Raw genomic sequence first — 26862 nt, forward strand, 5'->3', positions numbered from 1 at the left:
ATGTTTAGTTAACGAGGACAGACAGCAAAATGCCCTTGAAATATAGTTAAAAGGTCTTACAAAGAGAAAACCATTGACTTAAAGAGTACGATGACAGAGCATGCTTTAACTTTTACTGTGATAAATGTTTTTGTAATCCAATACTGCCCCTAGAGGTCAACCGGTCGTATACAAGGAAATTAACGATTTAATCTTACTTTTGGTTTCGACTACCCGTGTAGGTATTGTAATCCTTCGCTTCAAAATTGGATCAAGATGACTGATTTCTTCAGCGTTTTACTGAAAATTTCAGACGATCTACGTGATGACAATTTGGAAAAAATGAAGTTCCTTTGTCAAGAATTAGGGAAAAGGCGTCTCGAGAAAATTGACAGTGGCATTAAACTTTTTCAAGAATTGATGCAGCGTAAAGAACTTGGACTTAACAACACGGAACCTCTTAAAATACTTTTGAACAAAATTCGTCGGGAAGATCTCGCTGAGACATTGAATAACTTTGAAAGTCAGTCTCATGGACCACATACAAATCTACCGGACAAAACGGAACAAGGTAACTCTAGAGATGCCACTGTCTGGGTGAAGATAGTTAGCTAGTGCTAATACTACTACTAGGCTAGCTAGCTACTGTTTTCCGAAAACCGACAGCCGGTGGCAGGTTAGCCTTGGCGCGGGCTTCCCGTACTGAGGTTTGTGTTGTTCTTCTCTCTACAGTTTGGCGTCGCTAATTGTATATCAACTGTAACATGGCAGCAATATGACATGCACTGTTGTTCTATAACTCATTTATTTTTGTGTAGTAAGTTATGTTTTGTGCAAAATCTCGAAAGTAAGGCAATTATGATGACAGGTGTTGACATAAATCAGGCGATTGTTGCCTACTATCGTAATTGAAAGACATAGCGTTACATGTTGCATCCAATATAGACAAAGATTATAGTCTACCACACAAGTCGTTCCTTTAGCCAGTATCTAATCAAAGACATGGCTCTCGCTCTTGCTTTTTCACCTCCAGCCAAACTTAAAGCTGCAAGAAAAGTAATCATGGCCCAGCTTGGGAGGAAGTGGCGGATGTTGGGCCGGAGGCTGGGCCTGACAGAGGCCATGCTGGACGGCGTGGTCACCAAGCACCGCGACGTCCTGGAGGATCAAGTGGCAGGGATGCTGTGTGTATGGGAGAAGAGCCAGGGTGCCGAGGCACAGGCGGATGACCTTGTACGAGCCCTTAGGAGCTGTGACCTGAACCTGACTGCTGATCTGGTGGTGAAGGAACTGGAAAAGCTCAAAGGAGAATGAGGAGGAAGAGGACAAGAAGAGAAGAGGAGGAATAAATTAGTTTGAAGAAGAGGAGGAGGAGGATACAAAGGCGAGAGAACTAAAGGGGCTTAATAGGTTACCCAGAGTCCTAGTAATTCCATCTCAACCATGTGTGCTGTTTCTGATTATTTGGTGCTGCTTTGCTTGGATGTTTGAATGAGAAAGAAAGTAATAGAATGGATGTGTAATTGTAGGGAAGTATGATTCTGCTTGTGGTCGTCATGTTGTACTGGGCTGTGTGGGTGCTGCTTTCTGCCCATTATAAGATATAGATTATGATTTAATGACTATGAGTTACAATTTGCAGATACGTTGCATTTGAATTGTCTCACCCACTGCAATGAAACCAAAGCTTCAGTTCAGCAAATGGAGTTGATCTTTGTGATTGATCCAGGTCAGTTTGGTACGCTGTCTTGTCCTGTGATGAAGATTCAGAGCTGAAAGGAGTAATCTCTCTAAATGTGAATCTGCAATACAAACATCAAGCTGTTGATTTTAGTTGTCACTGACTATTGAAGGTAAAGGCCAAATTGGAGAGGTGACCAGTAGCTATCAGGCGGTCTTTCTGGCCGACAAACAACTTGTGTCGCGCTGCGCATCGGTCAGAGGAGACGAGCGTTGTTCATTTGGAGCTTAACACCAGCAGACCTCAACATAGAGCCAGGCGTTTTGTCAAAGCTGTTTGTATAAATGTCCTGTTTCCTGTATACCCCTTTTCCCTCTGCTCCTACTGAATGGTGTACACCAGCTTGGATGTTGCTAAGGGCAAGTCTATCCGTTTGTTTGAATATTGTTTTATTTTCAACAACATATTTTTGTAACAACAGAAACATTTTTACAAAGAATTTATCTGATTAGATATGCAATTTAAAACATGGAATATAATGTGTGATTATGAAACAAATAAATATTATATGTAATTCCTTGTTCAGGCAAAGGGGAAAGTCATCAGTCCAAGTGCTTTTTAACTGCATTTCTTTCATTTGTATTATGATTGTGTAGCACAATGCCAGGTTCACTTGAAAAATAGACTTTGGACTTGCTGTTCTAATCTGACTTTGGCAGGAAACCCAGAGAGCAATTCATTATCATAACAGTTGTTCGAGAAACCAGGCTAAGCTTTCGAACATTCAAGCAAATGCACATAAAACGACAGGCTAACCTTGTTTTTTATCAGATATAACCTGCTTCTTTTATTTTGATTATTTCCTAATTCAGATAGTTTTCTAATCTAACCTAATGGTATATTAAGACAAAACAGATCCCCAGCTAATCTACTTAATTTATCTTCCCTTTCATCTTTTTGATGGTTTTTATATGAATATTGATGGACACATACACAAGCAGGACATTTAACATTTTTAGTTACCTTATTTTATTTAAAATATATACATTTGCAATCAGTTAACCCCTGGAAAACAAACCTACCAGAGAGGTCTGTGCAGAGTACCTCATAGATATGAGAACCCAACTGTAGTGATGTACAATATAAATAGACATCCACATAGCTGTCCAACAGCAACATCGGGAGTAAAGAAGCAATAAATTAACCTAAATACTAAAATTAAACTGCTCTGGTTCTACTGACCAATAAAGTCAACCAGAGTGGTGTGAGAATGTTTTTCTTTCAAGTTGTAGCAGATTCCTCAGGGATACACTGGAGTGTTTGAAATCGATTTGACTATTGGTTAGAAGTCAAGCACAAAGTCTAGTTATTGGTATCATTATGTCGTCCTTTATCTACAGCAGCAAAGATCATATAAAAGAAGAGTGAGAAATGTCAATAAATCTGGAACTACTGCTGCAGTCCCTTATAGATCCCTTGTTCTGTGGACACCAGTTTTCCACTCGCTAAGAAACATCTGTCACGCACGAATACAGGTAGATGTAGGACAGAATCGTTGAAAAATATATCTTACAAGTAAATTACACATTCCAGTGGTCTGAGGGAGGAGTGTGTGTGGGTGTGTGTTAATGGGAAATACATCTACAGCTGAACATCTACAGTGTACAAATCTTGGCATAGATTCTTGCACATTCTACCACCTCAATATGAGCATTCCCTGTACTATATCTTCAACAGTATTAGTTTTGTACTATTGTATAGTATGCTATACTATATATATATATTAAACACGATACATACCCACTATTTCTAAGATACTAGCTATATTCTCTACCTAGTAAATCTGTCTAACATCAGTCCTTTTCCCAAACACAGACATCAACTTGACATTCTAGTCATTCAGTCAGAATCAGATTGTACAACAGCAACACAGCCCCTACCTTATCACTCAATATCATGATGATGTTACTGCCACGTCAGATTTCAGTCATTGTACTTTTTCAGGACCTTTTGTGTGCAGGTTAAAAATTGTTTTTTAAACATGACACTGACCCTCCGAAAGATCTTTAGAAACCTTTGAATTTCAACAGATCTCTGACATGTGAAATGCAGAGTAAATATCAAAAGTCAAATAAATTAACAAAGTATATAGAACTGGATGACAGAAGATTGCCCTCTCCTTCACAAACTCCTCTAGTCTCAGCAATGTTTCACTTTTTAAGTCAAGCCCCCCATTGAAATTAAAAAATATTATTGAAATATATGAAAGAAGTAGTAGATTATAATCTTTGTTTTTGAGCAATACATCTCCGATGTTTAGCTAACAAACACAGACCCATTTGATCCAGTTGGCAAGAATCAAGATTTTATCACGTTGTTCTTTTATCATGTTTCCCTGCTCAGAACACCCTGTGCTTCTAGAAAAAGCTAGTCTCACCTCCTAACCTTTAAGATCTGCTGAGGAGGCTTAATATCGACATTATATTGAATACATGTAGCTGTTCTAAAATGAGTTACTAGCTATACTATTACACAGAGAGCAGGCTGACAGACCCAAAGAGACGTTGAGAGGAGCAGAGAGCAGACTGACAGAAGGTCAGGATTTATTTAGCTCTGCCAATCTGTGCCCCGACATCCTCTAGATCTCATACAAAGGCAAACGTTACAAAATAAGTTAGAATACCAGAAAGAAAAAGTATTCTCCAACATCGCGATTCATTGTTCATAAAAAGAGGATGCAAGGCTTCATGATCTGTGAAATACCTGACAGTCATAGAGATCACCCTTCCCTCTCTACATCCTTTCCCCTAAAGCATCCCCTTGTCCTTGGGCTTCACACAACGATTTAAGCAAGCAAGTGGAAATAAAAAGGGGACAAGTGGACAAGTGGAAAACTAAGTCAGAGAAAGAATTAGACATGGGTTCAGGTTGTATACAACTTGTTACAAGTCAGGGGAATGGAGCAGTTGTAGACACAGAGTCTCTGCTATGTACAGTTGTCATAACCCTGTCCAGCCCATTCCAGCCTAAACCAGTCCAGACCATACCAGCCCACATCAATTAAGAGTAGACAAGACCAGACTAGAGTTTTGGACAAAAGGACCTGCTTGTTAGCTTGCTGGTTAGCAGTTAACAGTTAGAGCTGTTTGTGAAAGTATGGGAAGAGGGGCGCAAGCGAGGCTGAGTCAGGCTCTGATTGGCTGTGTGGTTATGTGGAGGTGGGTCTTGGAGAAGCCTCTTGCCCTGCTCCTCCTTCATGAAGAGCTCCACCATCAGGATCTTCTCCTTGTGGATCTGGAGGCTGATGTCCTTGGGGATGTCTGGGATCAGCCAGTCCACAAAGTCACTCATCAACATCACCACGTTCTATATGGAGGAGACACAACTGTCACTTTATATGTACTCTAATAAATACAGTATACATTGGAATTATATATGTATGATCTGTACATACATCCCAATAGACTCAACTATTGGGAGACCCCAATAGTTATATCTGAAATGTTGACATTACACCGTTACCAGTAAATCAAGAACTACAAGACATACATCCATAATGGGACGCAAAACAGAGAGAGAGGAGTCTCTTCTCCTCCAGGAATAGAATAGAGGGATCCAGTTGTCTACAGGGATCACATAGTATGTCTGTTCTGCATAGCATTCTACACAAGGGCATGGTTCCACAGAGAGCATAGCGGCAGAGTGACAATGCTAGATAGGTGTTCTGCATGGCATCCTACATGATGGACTTGGTTCTGTTCACACATCCCCTGTCAGAGCCAGGTTCTGAAGACAGCCGTCCATTCTCAGCACCACTGAGAGATCTCAGTTTCATAACACTCACATCTAAATAACTCCTCGATGTTGACTCTCTGAAACATGGATGATGAGTACTTACCAATGTACACATATGAAATATGGATGTTTAGTGCAAAGCCTTTTTGTTATTTTTAGGAAGACTATGTTAAAACTGCGCTTTTTTCTATATTCAATAATCAAATATGAATGGCACGTTTCGGATGTCCACTTGCGCCTTACACGTGTGAGTGTTTAGAGAACACGCGTTTGACTAGTGAGTGGCCTCTGACCTGGAATACAATGACAAACGCGAGGCGCGCTGCCAGGATGGCCCAGAATTCCTTCGAAAGTTCGTAGGACTCGTTGGACCAGGGGGGCTCTCTGTAGTCTTTATACCTGAACACAGACACACACACACACACAAATACACACACTAATTGAAATTGTGTCTTGGATTGCCAGCTGCGGTTGACAATTTACGGAAGTCAATAATGGCACCGGCTGGAAATCTAGCTAACAGAATCAATAAAGCATCACATTGCTGCACTAGGGAGTAGTTCTATAAACCTGTCTATTCGGCACAACTGTTTACTTCGCACACCATATTCCCAATACAGCCTAAACGACCCACACGCACATACCACACACATCATACCTGCAGATCTCCACGCTGTAACCCAGGTGCATTGGTTCCACAGGGGCGGTGCCTGGCTGGAAGTCAGTAACATTAAAGTAGGAGAGTGTGTGGTTGACGAAGCCATGCATGGAGCCGTCTGAACTGTACATGTACTGATACACCAGCCTGGGGATGAAGTCTGAGGTGAAGGAGATCACAAATGCCTGTAGAGGAGAGGAGAAAAGGAACATTACTTTACTGATCTAACATTGTGGCAAAAACAAACACGTGTGTGCAGGGAGCTGTGGAACACAAAGGAGAAATTCTATCTCTGCCTTTTCCCCCCCATTCCATCCGTCCAACTTCCAGGGTGAGCAGGAACAGTAGTGGGCAGCCACCTGGGGGTTTGGTCCAGGTGCCCATCTCATGTCCTGGTCAGGGACATGGGCAGGAGAGCGATCTGTTCTACATGCTTCATATTGGGGTTCTTTGAGGAGGAAACCCATGTGAGCTCAGGGAGAACATGCACACTCCATGCAGAAAGGCCCCAGAGACAACTCACCTTAGCACTGACAGGTTAAAAGGCTTCATAACGCATTGGGTACATGTTGATATCCAGTGTAGGAGCAGGCAGCAGAGAGTTTGGGGTTGGGGTCAGGGTTTGGTAAAGGTTAGCAGATAGGTACTCACATTGACAATGACAGCCACCTTGCTGAGGCCCCTCAGAAGGTTGTACCAGATTCCTGGAACACAGGAAGTCTATGTTACCAACGGTCTCGATCAAACACTTAGAACCACCTGTTACAACCAAGTCCAGCTCTACGATTGGACGGCTCTATGATTGGAGATCCTAGACACCTACCAATATCTTTGGCACGTGCAGCAATTGGTCGACGGACTTCATTGACAAACTTCTTGGCATCCAGACGGATCTCGATGATGTTGTTGAGCAGAGCGAACAGAGGAGCCAGTGGGAACGAGGCCACAAACAGAGTCACCATCCCAAACTGAATGACTGGAACAAGGAAAAATCTACTATTACACCAAGTCTTTTTGGATATTTACGCAGAAAAGTTTTCTAATTTCAGCTTCCAAATGTTCCCACTTTTTAAACAGGTTAAGGATCTGGTGAAAGTGTATAATGAAGGGATGCTGGATGGATGGAAGGAAAAAGGAATGGATGGATGGCTGGATGGATGGACTGAGAGAGATCTCAGTCGTGGAATGGTGTAGAAGTAGAAAGATGAAGGGATTAAAGAGATGGAAGGAGAGGGATGGATGGATATGTAAATGAATGGAGGAAGGCGGGGAAGGGATAGAGTAGTGGAAGGATAGTGAAAAGGAAATAGTAGCTGAGAGAAAGAGCTGTTCAGGACATTAAGCCTTTAATCTTTCTCCTTATGTCAGGCTTGTCCATGTCAATCGCTCCCACATTACACGACTGCTGCTTTTGCTGAAGGCCCTACTAATACTCTGTTCACTCAATCCAATAGCACTGTCCATCTAACTACAGGTTAAAGGTCATTTTGCTCATCTATCAACCAGCACTGTTACCATGGCAATGGAGACAAGCTGATTTCGTATCATTCATTAGTGTTTTTATCAAGATTAAATGACCTATATCAACATTGGGGAAAAGATGTTTGACACTCCAAATAAATAATCTTTCCTAATTCCGAAAAAACAATTATAAAGGACTTTAAAGCATGTGTAGTGTGTAGTCTAGTTTAGTCTTGGTGTTAATAACAGAAGGAAAATATGTATGTGCTTGTGTAGTTGATATTGACATCATTTATCCAACTTTATACAGGTTAAGGATCACTTTCATTCTACCATCTGAACGTGTAGAATGAAGAATGGATCAAGGGTGAAGGGATAGAGTAAAGGAAGGATGGAAGGATAGTGAAAGAAGTATAGTTACAGAGACAGTTGGATCAGCGCATTCTCCTCCTCCTTTTTAATGTTCACATTTTACATAACCGAAAGTGTTTAGGCCAAGCAACATATTGTAAGTTGAAGACCTTGCTATGGTTATGCATCTATAATTAAATAAACTAAGTAGAATTACAGTACATGGCTATTCCTGAATTCAATCAGAGGTCGAATGTCCTCTCAATTGGACAAAAAAATAAATAATAAAGGACAGTATGCTTGCTACGTTACTAGCCCAAAACCGATGTCCACTGCAGAAGACTTCAATTAATTGCTGGCTCTCGGGAGTCAAAAATATATACATATACTTTAAGTACTTGTATTTAGTTTATAATGTATAGTTTTGTTTTTGTGTTTAAATGTTAGTCATTAATACGTACTCATTTCCATGTACTCAGGAGTCAGTCCCACAAAGGGACCCAGGAAGTGGTCTTTTTCATGGCGCTGGAGTGTCTTGTTAAACTCCGCCTCCTGCTGGGAGTCCATCTCTGATTTCCTCCTCCGGATCAGCTTCTTCAGCTTTCTGTTTGTTTCAGGGTGTGTGTGTGTGTGTGTGTGTGTGTGTGTGGGGGGGGGGGGGTGATTTAGTAGAGTACAAAAGAAAATGGGCGTATGTCCCAAACCATTATCTTTTTAGATCATCATAGTCCCTTTGCTGTATTGTATTGCGTCACATCACTGGGTGTGTGCACAAGAGTATATTTGCATGTCTATGTTGGGTGAGGGGGTGTCTTTGTGTACTGTATGTGTGTGTATTCTCACGGGATGCAGATCTCAAACAGGTTGTTCTGGATGAGCTGTTTTCCAAGCATGGTGATGCACAGCTGGATGCACAGCTCCATCAGACAGCCTGCATGGGCACACTGCCAGACACGACCAACCAAGCACAGATGACACAAACAGGAAGATGCAAATCACAGATCAGACAGGCCCACAGACACTTGTCTGTTTAGCTAGATGAGCTGGAATTCTCTGTGAACAATGGGATAAAACTCTCACCTCCTCCATCCTGTAGGAACCGATGACGTACAGGTAGTTTCCAGGGCGACCCACCAGCCTTAGGACAAACACATGTAAACACACGGTTAGAGACAGGATCCATTTCTATAGAGAGAGCGTGAAATATTGAGAGAAAGAACAAAAGAAGACAGAAAGAGAGGGAGCCACTCACCTCCCCCTGAAAAAGGCCAGGTAGACTATGGGAGTGAAGGCATTGACAAACTTCAGGATGAAGGTCTTGACAATCAAACGTTCCTCAAAGCTTTTGTCAGTCTTCGGAACCTCTGGGACACACAGACAGAAAACCAGCCAATGACAATAACCTTCTGGGTGCCTATCCTAGCCCCACCCATCCCCTTTTATACTCAAACCAGTAGCATACCCAGTGTGGTAAGCCAGCGTGCTACGGACCCATAGACCTCGTCCATGATGATGATGATGATGAGGTTGATGATGGCTCCGGTGGTCTTGACAGTGGCACGGATGTTGGAGCGGGCAGCAGGGTAGGAGCTCATGTGCAGTGCAGCCTTGATGGAGATCCGGTACAGGATGACCCCAAACACGATGGCAAAGGTCACACATACCTGCAGAGAGAGGTCAACAGATATTTAGGGAAAGAAGAAGCGGAACTGGCTTGACTGTGGCATCTGACAGTTATGATACTGGTGGAGAGGAGAGCTACCATGAAGATCATCATGAACAAGGCGGTCATATAGGCTGGCATCCTGTCAGTACACGTCAGCTTCACCTTCTCCGTCTGAAACACACACATGCACACACAAGCACACACACATCCACATAGACACAACATGCAAGCACAGACATGTAAAAAATATTTTGAGAGATATACACAAATGAACCACAGGCCTCAGACAGTAGGTATGTCTCAAGCTGTTTGTATTCATGTAGAAACTCGCTAGACCAAGACAAACACACAAAAAGCCTCCATGTCTTGCCCAGCTGTAGCCCGGGGGGTGTGTGCACTGTGGTTTGGCCAGGCTAATATAATGCAGCCTTTTGGAGTCACCGCGTCAGTCACATCCTATAGGAGTGTTCTGATAAGTGGGTCAGGACTGCCACAGACTGGCCTTCCAGATGAGCAAGGCTGGATAACAAGCTACAGGCTGGGGGTGCAAAGAGAGGAATAGAGAGAGAGAGGGAACATGGAGGAATGAAGAGAAAGAGACAGAGAGAATGTACTGTATGTGTGTGTCTTTTATCTAGCTAGCCAAAGGGGCTTAACTGACAGACATAAGAATCAATGAGCCTTGTTGAGGTTGCAACATACTGATATTTGGAAGAAGAAAGGAGAGAAGAAGAGGAGGAGAGAAGATGGGGCAGGGAAGGAAGAGGAGAGGTGAAGAGATGTGAGGAGAGGAAGAAGAGGAGAAGAGGAGGGACAGGAAGCAAGGAATGGGAGGACATACTTCTGGGGAGAGGCGTTCCATCTTCAGTCTCTTCTGCATGACCCGGAACTCGTACTCAGCTCTATGGTGGTCCTTAAGGGAAAGACACAGGGTAAGTCAGAGAGAGAGAGAGAGAGAGAGTGTGTGTGTGTGTGTGGGTGTGTGTGTGAGATAGTTTGTGTGTGTGTGAGAGAGAGAGTGTGTGAGAGTGTGTGTGTGAGTGTGTGAGTGAATGAGTGAGCGAGTGATTGTGAGTGAGTGAGTGAAGCAGTAGAAGCAGCAGCTGTCAGTCAGAAGCAGAAACAGGTTCATATGAGCTCCAGTCAGGGCATCAGAGTTAAATATTTAGGATTAAACCAACAGGAAGAAGAGAGATACAGAGAGGTGTAAAAAATAGGGGGGAATATAAATCATTGTTAGTAGCAGTTTTTGCAGTTTTGAGTGTCAGCAGTCTGCAAAAGGTTTTACAGGTTAAGGTTCGGTAAACAAAATTGTATTTTTCCTAACCTTGACAGCCATCTTCAGGAACATCAAACACAGAGAGAGAACAGAACAATCACTGGATCTCTCAAAGTCTAACGATGTTTAATATGAATATTTTAACTTCTTGGTAGTGATTCGGACCCAGGTATTTAGCTCACCTCCTCCTCTTCGAAGCCTGTCAGGTCCCAGATGTAGTTGAGCCTCATCTGCCTTCTCTTCCAGTGCTCCATAAACATGGCAGCTAGCATAGATAAGCACATCAACAACAACATCAACACCACCCCAGGCAACAAGTGCATAGAAAGGGGATGTGGCAAGTGTTGGATGAGACAAGATTGATCTCCAGAACTCTAAGGTATGGTTTGACATATGGATGCACCGAATCCAGATTTTTGGGGTTTGGCCGAATACCGAATCCACTGGTTAAGACTTGGCCGAAACTGAATACCGAATCCTACTCTGAATCCTACTCCTACATTAATGAAGTAAACAACGTCCACAGCTGTGTATTTATTTATTATTATTTTTATTGCAACAAAAAAAGAAAAGACAACATTATGCCCAGAAGAAAAGTGGGGAAAACGATTTTGACAATTACCATATGCTATGTTTACCTTATCTCAAGATCCAACCAATATCCCAAATATTAGCCTTTTAGATGTCTTGAATTTCTTTCGGATGTTTCATATGTAAATGTTTTTACAGTGGAGATGTTGTGTATTGTTTAGGGTCCTTGCCACCACAAGACAAATCGGCATTGCAAATTGAACATGTAGCTCAACTTTTGACTGAAAGTACTGCCAAAACACACTTTTTCTGCTCACGAGTTCCATTTTCACTTTCTCTCAGCCTACTGCATTGAACGATCCACGAGCGTACAGAGTGCAAGCGTAGGGTTCGGTGGAAAATAATTCTAGGGTTCAGCCGAAACCGAACTAAAAAAAGCTCAATATTCGGCCGAATCCGAAACCTGGATTCGGTGCATCCCTAGTTTGACATGACTCAGTGAAGTCTCCAGCCTGTAGGAAGCTAAGCTCTATCTAGACAGATGCTGTAGGAGGAGGGGTCTGGAGAGATCTCTGCATGTCAGCGGCCAACGATCCCTCTGTAACTGTGACGACCTGGCCCTGCTCTAGTTCTACTGCTGGGTGGCAGATGGCAAGGCAGGCTGACAAGACATGAAAGATGTTTGTGTGTGTGTGTGTAAATGCGTGTGCGTGAGCGTGCGTGTGTGTTTGAGTGGGTGTTATTGTGTGTGTGCATCCTCACCCCAGAGAGCCATAAAAATGGAGAAGAAGACAGTGGCAGGGTTATCAAAGAGATGGCTGGCCCTGGCTGTGCCACAGGCTGTCCCTAGCTTCCAGTAGCTGCAGGCCCGGTCACACATGGGGCACATGGTGATGTTGTTCCTTGGGTCACAGATCTCCATACTAGGGGAGGGAGGGGTGATGGGAGTGGGGGGGGGGGGGGCAGAAGAGGGGGGACAGGGGTGAGGAGGTAGAAGAGGGGGAGAATTAGGGAGAGATACAGAAAAAGAGAAAAGAAGAGAGAATAATTGAAAGAGTGGGAGACAGGGAGGATGGTAGAAAGGTGACATAATCAAGCTCATTAGTAAGCCTGAATGAGGCGGACAGTTCATCAATGTTTGGGACTATCTCTGTGTTTATGATCATTGACCTATGCACTTTTTGTAAAGCTCTCTCTTGGATAAAAGCGTCTGATAAATGAAGAAATGTTAATTTAACAAGGCAGCAAATTAATCTATCTGATTAAAGAGACAGACAAAAATCTATAGACCCTCTAAAACCTCTACAATTGGGTTTTGAATCATTCCAGCCTACAATACTCCTGATCTGGCCCTAGGACAGCACACGTCTGGATTTACTGAAAAATCTAAAAATATAAATTTTAATTTAATTTTGTTTAGTGGTAAACAGAAATAATCCTGAATCAGTTTTTTGCACTGTGTGTGTAGCCCACCCTCTGTTGCTTTCACTTAGACAGTCCTCATGGTGACAAGATGCCTCACTGAGGCATGTTCAGGACATCTGATTGGTCCAACTCTGTTTGTGTTCAGTGATAGTGTGTGTAGGTGTGTGTGTAGACAAAGAGAGACAGAGAGAGAGACAGAGAGATAGAGAGGGAGAGAGAGAGAGACAGACAGAGAGAGAGAGAGAGAGAGAGAGAGAGAGAGAGAGAGTGAGTCAGTGAGTGAGTGAGTGAGTGAGTGAGTGAGTGAGTGAGTGAGTGAGTTGGAGAGTGCACCTGGGGATGTCGTCATCGACGGTGGCACAGCCATACAGAAAGACGATGACTCCCACGATGGCAGCAGGAATCAGCATCTGGGTGTAGACGCCCAGCCAGGCAAAGTACAGACCAATCTTCTCCCCAAAATACTTCCTGTAAGAGACGAGACAGTTCACTGACCCTTACATCACCCGAACATGCACATGCAGATATGATGGAATCCACCAACAGTTAATAAACAAGTTAAATCCATGAAGCTCTGAGGGTATTTGATGTGGTGTTCTGTTACTAGTGTAGTGGTTTCCTATGTTCTGGATTGGAGAGGTTACTTTGCTCTGACACTGGCAAGGTGGGTTCCTAAGTTCTGTTATTGGTTAGGTTGGTTCCTTTGTTGTGCTACTACTCAAGTGAGTTCCCATGTTCTGGTCCTAGGGTGGTGTTCCTACCTGATAAGGCCAATGGGCTGGTATTTGTAGAACACGCTGTAACTTGCCCATTCCTCGTGCAGCAGCTAGAAAGAGCATAAAGGGACAAACAAGAAAAACCTTAAAACTCCTAATTTAAACTGTGTGTGTGTGTTTGTGGATGTCTGTCCATGTGTTTGTGCGTGAATATGTTTGAGCGTGTGTGTGTTTGTGAATCACACCCCCTCAAGCCAAGCCTGTCATGTAGGAACGTTGTGCTTTCCTAAAATTCAGGGTAGCTCACCAACAAACTGTCCTGCAGCTACAAGACTTCAGGTTAAGGTTGAGGTCTCCTCAAACTACAGGATATTGTATAACTGCTGTAACACTTATACAATGATAATTAAAAAAAAATATGTATTGCAATTATTACCTTTATTATTATTACTATGATTATTTTTATTATTATATAATACAGGAATGTATATTGTTTATTTGATTGACCTCCACCCCAGACATGGAGAAGGAGGATGATGCATTACTCTATGTCCCAAGGTCATGTGAAGGGCATAATGGGCTGTTAGGTCCTACAGAATCACAACAGCGTCAAGAGAAGCAATTTCAAACTTCAGCAGCATTACCCTCCCTATTGGAGTACTGAGAGAGCCAGGGTTGTATGTGTGAGTGTGTGGTTTGTGTGTGAGTGTGTATGTGTGTTTGTGTGTGTGTGTGTGTGTGTGTGTGTGATTGTGTACGTGTAAGTGTGTGCAAGTGTGTGAGCTTTTATACTCCTAAACCGCCCAGACAGAAATGAAAGCGGTTGCCTTGGTGACACATCCAACGCGTCGGGCAAACAGTATAATTATTCTGCTGGTGAAAGTCAGAGTAGCTCTATATTAGAGCTCTGCCCCTGTGTATATGTGCGTGCTCATGTGACCTTTAACCTCTCACCTTCCTGTCGTTGGCCTCATCAGTGGGACTGTCAATGTCTCCCTGTAACACAGATCGCCGTGGTTACGTCCATGTTTTTACACATGTAGCATAGCTCCGTGGGCCGGTCTAGTTCATGTGATGTAACACTCACATCATGCAGAGGGTAGGCAGACATGTAGACAGCGTTGCCAAGGAGACTGGTGAGTCCTGTTGAAGTCAAATGGAGAAGCTTCACTTTCTAACATGGAAATCCCACACTCGAGCTTCAGTATCAAACCAAACACAGCTCTGGCTGTGGACACATGGGCTTCTGGACAGATGGAGAGGATTGGTTCAAGCGGTAGAGAGAAGTCTTACCCATGGTGTAAGTGACCTGACTACAGCGGGTGCGTTTCAGGACCTCATAGACCTGGACAGGGACAGAGATATGTTCACATGCACACACTGATCACACAATCACACAGGCACCATACAGACCATAGCAGGATCTCTAGCTTAGACAGCTGTAGTGATTCCCTTTCCAGGTACATTTGATTTACCTCACAGTTGACACGTTTCAGACTGGTCCAATTGGCTTCATTGCAGTGGGTGAGAACAATAAAATAAACCTAAATTGACAGTATGTGTAGATGGTCATTTCTAAAATGTGTTACTAGTGTTCCTGTGCCAGACATGAACTAATCTGGGACACATTATCATGGAGATGTTGACTCTAATCTACTAACACTTTCACTCAACTAATGGAGTGGTGCTCTGGAGGCCAGCTGTTTTGACAGGCACTTTGCACACACACATACGCGCACACACACTTACGATAGAACTCCTGGTCTTGGTGTCAAAGAAGGATTCTCTGTCTGAAAGATCAAACCTGTGAACAAAAACACAACAACTATCATCTTAAAATCCTTTTACAATAACCGGAACCCAATAAATCAGTCATGAATGCCAGCGATCCAGATACTCCGGCAGCCATAGAGCGTATTGCAGCAGGTTTCACTGCATGATTAGAGCCTGTAGCAGTTGTAAGATCCTTATTACACATGTCAGTATGACAGAGGACTCAGCAGTGTGTGTATGTGCATGTGTCCCTGTGTGCCCTTGTGTGTTTGTGTGTGGGTACACAACTTTGTGTACGTCCCTTAGTGCACATGTGCGTAATTATGTGTGTGCGTGCAAGCCTGTGTAAAAGGCTTCAAGCTATTTCTTCTCCTTTCGTTTCAGTCCAGCTAGCGTCGGCTAGGTGATTACTGTCATTGCCCGTGAAATGTGAATTATAGGTACCATGAAAATATAATCAGCTTTGTGGTAAAAAACACTGTGACTCACACACAGACACACCGCCAGGATGCTCCTGCACCAGACACTAACACACACTTGAATTAAACAATAACATTCCTGAACACATTCCACTTCTTCTGTTCTCACTTCCGTCTGCAGGTTCAACACACTGACCGTACTCCTGTAATAGCAGTGTCTTTTTCTCCACAGCCACGTGTCAGGGCGACAGAGAACACAGGCACCATGAGACAACTTGGCACTAGCAGTGCCATGAGAGGTGCTGCGGTGAAGAGCTTTCAGTTGGCCCACGTTCAGACCGAAAGAAAATCCAACCTTTATAAATATCTGCAGTGGATCAGTCACCAGATCAAGAGGCCTAAATGTTTCCACAGAGCGCGTGTTTCGAACCAAACTAGGGTCTGGTCGTATAGCATTTTGAACAGTGATGTATTGAAGTTGTATAGTATCAGTACTCCCAGATGCACAGGCCACGGTGTGAGTATTAGATGTTAATTATTGACACACTCACAGGTGCTGCTTCTCTCTGGAGAACGGATGGGACAGCGGTTTGACGCTCTGCTGCCGGCTGGTCTCCACTTTTGGGTGCAGGGGAGCCGTCACCTTGTGGATGAACAGCCGGACCTTCTCCACCAGGTTGCTCCCCTGCTTCACCTCGTACACCTGCAGGACAGAACAGGGAGTGTGGGCACCGAGGAGGAAAACAACCGGTCAACTGTGTTCACCAGCCAATGTGGTTGACAGTCCGATAATTCAAATCAAACCTGTAATTTGCTGATTTTATAAGGTAGATCTTCCTCCTATCACCAATCAAATCAAACCATGATTTTATTTGTGTTACAGCTCTTTTATAACAAGTAATGTCATAAAAGGCAGACATGTAGTTTGCACTGACAGACATTGAAATACCTTCATGGTAGGCATCTTGAGCTTCATAAACTCCGCCTCTCTGCAGAGAACGTTCCAGGGGGCGTGGATCTTCACAAAGCCGATCCCAGGAATCTTACTCTGGGGACACAGACATGTATGGGCATAAGGAAGGAAGTGGTAGGGTAATAGAATACTGTTCCACACTGAAACCTTTCACATAACACACCTGCTGTCATAGCTTTATCTGAAATCAGCTTTTCATTCAGTTCACTCACATTACAATAATCTGTTTCAATGACAGATAATATACTTTACTTTCCAATCATTCCAATTATTTGCTTTTCTATAACCTTTCATGCGCAATATATGGGAAGTATAATGGTATTACACAGTCACTTTAATGACCTGATTTGACTGATTCTTCTCCAGCTGCCTGCGCCCCCCCCCCCTGTATCTCCAGTCCAGAGTATGTACAGAGGATATACAGTGTAGGACAGACGTTACCTCCTCTGTCTCCTGTATAAACAGCAGTGCTTATATAAGACCCTCTCTCCTGCGCCACCAAACCACTTCCCCAGTCCTCCACTCCTGCACTCCTCCTCTCCTGCACTCCTTCCCTCCACCTCCTCTTCCATCCTCCCATCCTCTCGGCCCACTCCAAGGTTCTGACCTGTCTGTTGTTCCGAACGCTGCAGACTGACTGTACTGCAGTGGAACAGCCAGAACACACAAACACACTCTCTCTCACACACGTTCACACAAATCTTCGTCCTGATGATTGTCTCAATACCTTTCTCTGTATGTGTTTGTGTATGTGGGTGTATTTGTTTGTGTAGTAAACTATGCATTACAGGGGTGTGGGTGGTGGTTTCAATGGTAGACTTTCCTTCTCGTCAATCAACTTTTCTATGTTAAGGGTTAAAACCAACAGTTACGGTTTGTGTTCATGAGACCTCTCTGCTTGTCAGATGGTTGTCCACACATGTCTCCACTCCTTAGCTTCACATTGATGTCTAGCTGTATATGTTACCCACTATGTAAAACTGTCTTAGTCTACAGTCGCTGTATTTTTCACCGAAAAATATAGATTTCTCCCTCCAGAGGAAGAGATTTGATATATATATACCCTTTCATCACATCATTTTATAGATAGAAAGAAATGATAAAGAGAGAACAAAAGAAGGGGAAAGAAAGAGAGATGGAGTGGTTTGTCTAGTTATTTCTAGCTTTTGAATCTTGGTGGAGGTGTGCTGGTGTTAAAAAGCCTGTCACCGTGTAAATACAAAGATTGAGCCACAACAGTGAGAACAAGGGTCCGCTGTGTCACCGTGGCTAATTGTGAGCAGCGGCTTCTTTCGCTCTCTCCAGCAGCCCTGGCCAAAGTATTGAACCTGGGAAGCACCGGTGTCAATAACCAATTTGAGTAAGAGGTGATTTAATGTGCTATTCAGTTGCTAAAGAGAACGTAATCAGCAAACATCAATACATAGACAACAGACAGGCAAGTGTCAGTCGTCTAGAAATCCCCTCATTCCCCCCAACCTCCTTTTCCATCTCCTTAACCTCATCCGCCCTACACACCCCCTTTCTTCTCAACCTCTGCAACATCTACCACCCATCTTCAGCAGGCTCCTATTTACATCCACATCTCCTCACCTGTCACCTCCACCACCTCACCACCCATCTTCCTACCTTCCTCCTTCTGCTTCACCTCACCCCTCCTCTACCTCACCAGTCCTCACCCCCTCATCCCGCTCCAGCTCTAGTCCCATCTCCATCAGGTTCTCCTCAAAGTCCTGTCGTCTGAAGCGTCGGTCATCGTCATGGTAATCCAGCCGGTTCTCCTGTGCGGCCAGCTCTGGGTCCTGCCGGGGTGGCGGGGCGTGGCGGCTCCGTGTCCAGCTCAGGCTGCGTCGCAGGCCTCGGACCAGGGGGTTGTCCAAGAAGCGCGAGGGCTTGCGCCTCACACTGGCAGGCTTCTGGACTTGGTAGGACAAAACATAGTCCACCCTGCGCTTGCCATCCTGGAAGTACGGGCCCAAGCCGTGATCTGGTGGGGCCCCGTCTGGCTTCAGGGAGTTCAGCAACTGAGAGAGGGAGGGGACCAAATTGTGAGCACATGGGTTTGTAGTTTCAGTGTAAAAAGCTCAATTTTAGACACGTGGCATCTTTAAACTGTAGGTGAGACCTGCAGTTTCCCAGACTTTATGTTAGGTCACCCCTATATCATAGCTCAGTCATCCACACATCTACTGAGATATACCATGATAATAATCTATCTGTCTACCAAGGAATATCACATGTTATGTCATAAAGTAATCTAATCCCATCGAAGTCATAACAACTGTGAAATTAACTAAGGTATCCCGTCAGACAGTAGAAATCATGGAGGGCCATCCCATAATACTAGGCCTGTGAGGGCTGACCTCATCTCTGGCTTTAATAAAAACAACAATGCTATAGTTTAAAGGCATGGTTATCGTCAGGCTACTTCAGACAGTGACAGATTAAACATGACAGTGCTGCTGAGGGTAGGATGTGGGGGTCGGGGGAGGGGGTCAGGGAGGTTGGGGAGAGATGGGGGTGGGGTGCAGATGATGCAGAGAAAATGTGTCCCTTTAATCAGCAGCTGTTTGTTTTGGAGATGGAAATTTGTCCTCAGTGACGCATAAGCCACACTGGCCCCCCAAAACACACTATCTTCTTGTAATTTCCTATTTATGTTTTTAATGTTGAGGCTCTAGGGACTATAGTACATATACTGGAATTTAAAACAAAGATGTGAAGGGTTGCTATGTAAGGACCAAGAATGAGTATTACCACCTAGGCTATGGGCACTTGAATATGTGGGTAAATGAAATGGACAATATTCACGTAATGTCTATCCATCAACCAGTATTTCACACCCACCCTTGCTTTTCTTCAGCCCCGACACACAATCCAGCCTTGATACTCCCCACACAGAGCAGCCCCATCGGCCCCAGCCTCAGCCCCCTCACAACAGGAAGTCCCCCCAGGTCGGGAGGAGGATGCATTGTGAACAGCACAGTAGGCCACCATGGACCAATAGGAGAGCTCCGTTTACAGACACAGGAACGGAGATCTCCAGCGTCTGTACCAGAGTTCCCTCCACCACCCACACCCTCCTGCAGCGGCTGTGAGCAGATATCAGCAGAACACTACAGAGCCAGCCTGCATAGCAATTATTCAGCCTAGGTCTACAGAGGCATCATCAGGCATACACTAGATCACATATTAGCATACATTATCACTCTCAGCAGAGGTGGGGATGGGGAGGGGGGGGGGGGGGTGGGTGGCGGGGGGGTCAGGGTCTAACGACCACGCTGATTCACTGTACAGTTGTGACCTGAGGGAGGGGACTTGACCCAGCCACCTCCGACTGAACATGGAGGATGCACACTTAGCGATGATAAACAACTCTGCAGCAGAGACAGTATGTAGCCGAGAACATCACTCTCTTTTCATCAACACAATGCGTAGATAACCTCGATAAGCCCTATAAGCATGATCATTTCTGCAGTAAAGTTACACTGTGAACTTTACATACCTGTGATACAGACACAGAACATGTGCACAGCCTAATGAAGGTTTGGTCCAGCTTGGTTTAAATGCAACACAGGGATTTGATGGGGTATTACATAAGCCCATCATTTAGTTTGGGGACCTTATCCCGAAACATTGTGTCTGAAGCTGACAAGATGTAGAATTCTCAAAACACTGATCCATGGACCCAACAGTAACTTTTTCACCCTACATTTTTATCCCTTTAAAAAACAATTAAAGTCTCATTACATCTTTAAAGGTCTTCACCAGAGTTTCTCGGCTAACTTCAAAAGCTATTAACAGCCTTCGGAGACATGGCTTTGGGGATGTTTATTAACATCGTAATTACTGCTAATATAATTATCAGCGTTGTCTGGGTTTGGTGGAGATTGTTGTACTCCCCACACAGACCCCAGAGTACAACCAGAGGTTCATCCTTTATTTACATTCTTGCATTCTCAGCTCAGCATCAAAGCCGTTTTAATGAGCGTATTTAGAGAGAACAGGAAGTATCATCAATGTGTACAGCAGGAGTACCCAAATGATAAGAGAGGGTGTTCAACTTCCTGAGGCAGAAGGATGGAGCAGAGTGAACTCAAAAAAAAGGACAGGAGAACACAGAACAACAAACAGAAGCAGACTAGTGCCAATACCTCAGAGTAAAAAGAATGGACTAATTGTGTCAATCTCTGCCCTGTTGTGTTGTGCTTTGTTGGCTCTGTTCCTCCTGGCTTGGGTTAGGTAGTAAAGTTCCATTTTCTGCCTGGGTTGGTTTGTTACTACTCTGTTCTGTTCTCCTTTGAGCTGTATTGTAATCTGTGGGGCTGAGTTGCATTGGGTCCAGTTCGAGAGCACTATGTACTTACTATGGAGTCATACTGGTTGTAGCAGTCGTCCTGAGTCTCCTTGGAGGTTCCCAGAAGGCCCGGCTCAGGAAACTTCTCCTCCAACGGGACGGAAACATAGTTGTCTTTACTTTTCATGGTGGCACTCTGCTCCTGCTCAGGGAGACTTATTCCAGACTGGTTATGGACAATGAAGGTCTCACCTGGGAGGGAGCCTAAGTAAAGAGGGAAGGGGGATTTGAAGTCAATTTCCATCAATACCAAACAAAAAGACATGCCAGTCTGGATCTAAGGTGCCAGTGATTCAGGTGGCAGGTGAATCAGTAATAGTTGGCTGAATTATATGATGTCTGCTCAGGTACGGTACATTGCCACATTGCTTCATGTCAGTAGATGCTGCCTGGAATGTGTTATAACTGTAACTGCGTACCCTCTATAAGAAATTGCATCCCAGGTGGGTTGTATAAAACGCCCATTCCAAAGCAAGCCTGTTCCGATATTGACATAAATACCTCATATTCACTTGATTTCTCACCTCGTGTGTAGGGGTTGCAATTGTGTTACAGTGTTTACACCAGCACTAGAAAGCTACGGCAGAAGCACAAACAACGACTCTTATGTATCCAGACAAGTTTGGTCCGAACATGCTTTTCCATCAAATGGGGATCCATCTTAACAGGGTGGAGGCCGCCATGTACAAACAACCACACCACCCCTCCTCTTCGCTGGGGACAAGGGACTAAGGGTTGCAATTTATGTCCATAACTGGTGACATGACTGACCTACTGTTTTCAGGAAGACTAGTCTGAACACCGTACGGAGCGGAAAGGTGTTGATCTGATCATTCCAGGTCCTGCAGACTAGGGTCTGGGCTTGCACTGGCCTGCATGGCTCCAGCAGGTCTGAATGACAAGTCTTCAGTCTTTACAGACAAATGCTTGAAAGTCATTGAATTGTGACATCACAATCTCTTTGCTGCAGGGCTCCAGCTGGTGAATGTGAGCGTGCAGTTTAGAGGGAGCACAAAGCAAGCCCTTACAGATTTCTACATCTTTTCACTACAATAGATGTGACCATGCTGCTAAGAGAACCATGGTCAGTAGCTCTCCTCAGGCCATGGAGGGGAGAGCTTCCAACTCCCATCATCAGGCTGTGATAGATGATGGACTAGCAGGTCCCTGTTATAATCTGACTACTAGAGTAAAACAGTTTAGGACTCAGCCTGGTGTGCATGAGCAGAAAGGTTGCCTTAAGCTTGCGATGATACAGTTACACTGAAGGAGCTGCCCAAACCAGAAAACACTTATTTAAGCGAGCATAATAGTGCGTTCTGGTCTGGTTAAGTGTCAGGTTCTTATTTTTACTTATGATGTTTGTATTATAATTGTAGCTGTATAATTACAGTCATAAATACAATAAATTATATTTTTAGCGACTATATTTTGATGTTATCGACATCGTTGGCCTATTTACTATTCATGTCTTGCATGGCAGCCCGCCGCCGTCGGTATGTTTGAGTGTGAGTATGAATGGGTGAATGAGAGGCAAAATTGTAAAGTGCTTTGGGTGCCGCTAAGGTATATAAATGCGCTATATAAAAGCAGTCCATTTACCATTTATTCATTTGATCATGCATCTATTTTCCGAATGAAATGTTTGACTGAAAAAAAGCATCGGTGTTTCGTGCTTACATAAATAAGATTCTATGGGTCTTACTGTACACTTTTCAAATACTATCAACACTGTACTGGAATAAGCAGCACTGCGAGGTGCACAGAAACCAAACAATCAATTAGTCAAGAATCTTACACAAATACAAACAATATTTATCATGTTTGTTAACTGATCGTGTGATAAAATGTAGAGGATCATTCCGAATTCCACAGAAAAAGAAGCTTGTTGAATCAGGGATTAAAGCCTACTTTCCAGTTCATTCGAGACTTTTCTAATCCTTATGCAATATTAATATATGGTGCTGTTCTCACAATTTGAATGTTTGGAAATGTTTGGACATTCAAATTGTGTGTTCTCAGAACGAGACAGCTTACCGGATCCTCTCCTATCAAGACTGTCAACGGTCTCCACCGGGTCGTTTCCGTCACCTCGTTTTTCCATTAGATACTTAAAACCGGGCACTCCAATCAGACTATATTCCTATATCCCCCGCTTTCCGGTAACCATCTAGCCTGCGGACGAACTACCCCCTACGCCTGTGGGTTTAGTGCCATGGCGTTGCATGTAAACGTTGGGTTTCCCACGTCTCCGGCCTCGCCGCCTTCTGTCCTGGTGTTGGGGACAACCTGCAGAGTCTTTACGGAGGGAAAGTCGCTGTGCTTCTATAGCCCCGCTCTAATCCATTTGTGTTTCCCACATCATAACACGCCTTATTGGATGTATTCCCTCCCACCGCGTGCGTCGTGCCAACTGTGTTTTCAGCATCATTTCTTTGCGCATCACTACTGTCAGCGTGGGGAGCTCGAGAAGCGAGCCAGCTGGTGCCGCCCACGCGACGATCTAACAGCACCTACAACACGGGATAGTGCTAGCCGTGGGGTATTGAATCTGTCAGAATTCAATGTATGTTTTTGCAAGAAAGTATTTTGTAAAAAAAAAAATAGTATTTAATAGTGTTACATTCGGTGTTAATGTATAACTACCTATTACTTCCAGCATAGCCACTTGTTAACAATGGACCATTATTTTAAAGTGTTACCGGCGAAGCTCTAATATCTTGGGGCGCTTCCACACGCCAGAGCGCATGTAGGAGACAAATCCGAAGCATCTCTCCAGTTTGCATTTTACGCGCCTGTGCGTAAATCAATTTTAAGATATTCAAATATTTAGGCAAAGACACAAAATTGAAACTCAGTTTTGCATAGGCCTTTTGTGTTATAACTTATTACAATTTCATTTCAAAAGGCTATTCATCTTCATTGTGCTGAGAGCGCTCGGTAATCTTGTTTAAAGTGAATTATGTTTGTCCCGCGGTCTTAAGTCCGACATGAGTTGCTCTCAGTCGATTGGTGGACGAGCATTTTAATTAATGTAGACCATAGTAAAAAAATATAAATAAAAACATGGGACTGTGCAGACTATGCGACTCTGGATGAGTGTCAGTCTCATGGACGCTAACCTCGCTGTAACGCCATGAAACTGGTGAATACACTCGCTCAGGACTCACCGATGCAGTAGCCTCTCCACCGATGGAAACTTACAAGTTGCACACCTTAGTACAACCAACCACTCAATACGACTTTATGGCAAGCTGAAACTGCAACACATTCTCACGTTTTTACAAAGGGTTCTGTAACACAATAGGTCTTTAACAAGTACAACGTTGATAAGATTTCGCTGAAGAAAATCTTAGAAAAAGAAAGAAGATTAGTTAGCCTACATTACATTTGCAGGTTTTATTTTAACCCACCACCACCCCATAAAGAATCAAATAACATTTAAAAATAAAACCATTACCTTGTGTCACGACAGACAATAGAAGATGTGTAATTGTACAGGAGCACCGCAGAACTATCAACCACTGCCTCTTCTAACGCGCTGCTCACCTCTGAAACTCATATCAGCCTGTCTCGTAGGCTACTTCCTATACAAGACTATATAAGATCATATGAATGCCATAAACTCAGCATATGGCGAGCTTTTGAGTAAATTCACTGCACGGCCCCTAGCCTATAGGCTGACCAATCTACCTGAGGAATTTAGATTGATATGTGATCTGATTCTGATCGGATTTCTAGTTCCAGGCTTGGACACTGACTAGAATGAAACTCTGACAACACTTGCACCTGAGTTGACTCCTCCTTAAAACATTCCGAAAGGCGTGTGGCAACTGGAGAAGGGGATCGCATACGGATGATGTTCAGATGGACCCCTAAGCCACCGCCCGTTTCCATAAGATCCTTTTAACACTAAGACCAGTAAAAAAATCTCCTGTCCAGTTAATACCATGACAACCGATCACCCTACAGATTATAGCAGCATTAGTTTGACCTTCATCATAATAAACCCTTTACAGCTGATTTTATCTCAGATATTTTAATCTGAGATCAGGGCCATATCACACTATATTGGGTGGAAGTTGGATATAGTTTATGACTAACCCTGAGCCTGGGCCAGCCATATGGTTTTGGGTGCCCTAAACAAAAATTGTGTAGGGGGCTCTTTAATTGGCAAAACATTTTTTTTGACTAATGTTTTTTTTGGGGGCCAACCCAATAAAGAAATGTTTAGTTTGTTTATTGGGTCGGACAAGCCCTGGCTAAAGCTGGCGCTGGTGCAGAGGCGAGGTCTGGATCTAGGACTCAAGCTAGGGCTAGGGCACGGGCTGGGGCTAAGCTGTAGCAGAAAATACATTTGCTTAAACAGGTTTTTTCCCCAGGGGTCTGGGCTTCCCTTGCTATCTGAGCGCTCAGCCACTGGAGAAATTGCACGAGATCACAGACTGCATGCAAATAACGATGAGTCGTTCAGAATACTTTTCCCTAACAAATTTTGCAAACACAAGTCTGACCATTTGTGAATAGGATGGGGTAGGGAAAGGTCCCATGGAGGATCAGGTCAGCTATGAACAAGAGAAAGCCATCATCATCATCCATGTGCCCCTTGGACTCTTTAATGGAAACTAAGATCCCGTAGACCGCGTGTCAACAATACATTCAGGTTTAAGGTGTGTGTGTGTTCCCTGCACAGGTACAAAAACAAATCCAGTTTGTCCTCTTTATACACCTGTTTTTCTAAGAGCAGGAGATTGGTTTTCAACTTGCCCCTCCCCTCTTCCACACAATACATACCACCTGGGTATCAGGTTACCAACCACACCCTGTTTTTTAACAAGTATCTAGCACCCGAAACTGCTGGCCGACACTTCACATTACGGAAGACTGATCTACTTCACAACTCAAATGGCTGTAGAGGCCAAGTGGACAATTTACTACTTACTTCAGGTCTCACACACTTGTTGGCTCTGGCTGTGTACCTCATAACATGAGTGGTTAGAACACAATAACAACAACATAGTTTATGGTAGCCAGTGGTTGGTCTGGCAATCTATCTATGTCTATTTATTCAAAATTGCATGTCAGACAATTTACAGGTAGCTTTCACAGGTTATATTTCTGGGAGTACAGCCTACAAACATTTTCATGTGTTGATTACCATTCATATTTAGATCATTATTTCTTATTTCTTAATCCTCTATTGGAGATTAAACGACTAAATTGTCTGTGTACTCAGATTAATGTATCTAGCCCCTTTTAAGAAAGGCGACTTCCAAAACCTGTGGATGATATGGATGGTTCTCCATAGAACTCATTCATTTATTACGAATTTGCCCATACATTCTTTTAACATTCTCTGGGGTTCTACTTAAAACAATGGACTGTAATTATTTAGAAAGAAACAATCTTACCAAGCCCCAATTTATTTAAAACATATCTAACTGCGGAGGAGGATTCAGAAAGCATTAATTAAGCACACCCATGACAGTTGAAACAGCCCCCCTAATAAGCAAGAGAATTGTATTCAATGGGATGGTAATAGTATTAAAGAAACATTTGCCCTAAACGCACACAAGATGTTGATGTCTTGTTCGAGCCTTTCCTAATAGTGTACTCTTAGTTTACGTAATAGCACCAACAGGAAGTCTCTACTTGAATGGAAACCATGTGTTCTGTTTTGCTGTTCCCACGTAAAACACACACTTGTGCAAACACACACACGTGCATTTACACTCACAACAAATCTCTCTCTTCCTCCCTCTCCTTCAAACATGCATCACTGTATGTATTTGGATTTA

General features: G+C 43.6%; 2 protein-coding genes across 6 annotated transcripts; one reads left to right on the forward strand and one right to left on the reverse strand.

The window, feature by feature from the left end:
- The first annotated feature begins 147 nt into the window (after positions 1–147).
- On the forward strand, positions 148–1495 carry fadd (Fas (tnfrsf6)-associated via death domain). Its single transcript, XM_047041628.1, has 2 exons — positions 148–550; positions 1013–1495. Exons 1-2 carry the CDS (start codon positions 256–258, stop codon positions 1291–1293), a joined length of 576 nt encoding a protein of 191 aa, XP_046897584.1. The 5' UTR covers positions 148–255; the 3' UTR covers positions 1294–1495.
- Positions 1496–3635: 2140 nt separating this feature from the next.
- Positions 3636–24869, reverse strand: ano1a (anoctamin 1, calcium activated chloride channel a). 5 transcript variants are annotated; one of them, XM_047041616.1, is made up of 27 exons: positions 24525–24869; positions 21075–21268; positions 18387–18731; positions 16684–16782; positions 16539–16574; positions 16286–16437; positions 15292–15346; positions 14836–14887; positions 14630–14685; positions 14497–14538; positions 13588–13652; positions 13160–13294; positions 12164–12324; positions 11053–11135; positions 10919–10930; positions 10433–10504; positions 9688–9762; positions 9388–9589; positions 9178–9289; positions 9006–9063; positions 8769–8869; positions 8387–8529; positions 6937–7089; positions 6765–6817; positions 6114–6298; positions 5749–5854; positions 3636–5026 (listed from the first exon to the last, which is right to left on the reverse strand). In XM_047041616.1, the coding sequence occupies exons 2-27, from the start codon at positions 21189–21191 to the stop codon at positions 4790–4792; spliced, it is 2907 nt and encodes a 968-aa protein (XP_046897572.1). In that variant the 5' UTR covers positions 21192–21268; positions 24525–24869; the 3' UTR covers positions 3636–4789. The 5 variants fall into 5 exon arrangements, with proteins under 5 accessions (XP_046897572.1, XP_046897567.1, XP_046897569.1 ...); XM_047041611.1 differs by lacking the exon at positions 24525–24869 and adding an exon at positions 23102–24496; XM_047041613.1 differs by lacking the exons at positions 10919–10930; positions 24525–24869 and adding an exon at positions 23102–24496.
- Positions 24870–26862: the final 1993 nt, after the last annotated feature.

The sequence above is a fragment of the Hypomesus transpacificus genome, chromosome 19, assembly GCF_021917145.1.
Source record: "Hypomesus transpacificus isolate Combined female chromosome 19, fHypTra1, whole genome shotgun sequence".
Lineage (NCBI taxonomy): Eukaryota > Metazoa > Chordata > Actinopteri > Osmeriformes > Osmeridae > Hypomesus > Hypomesus transpacificus.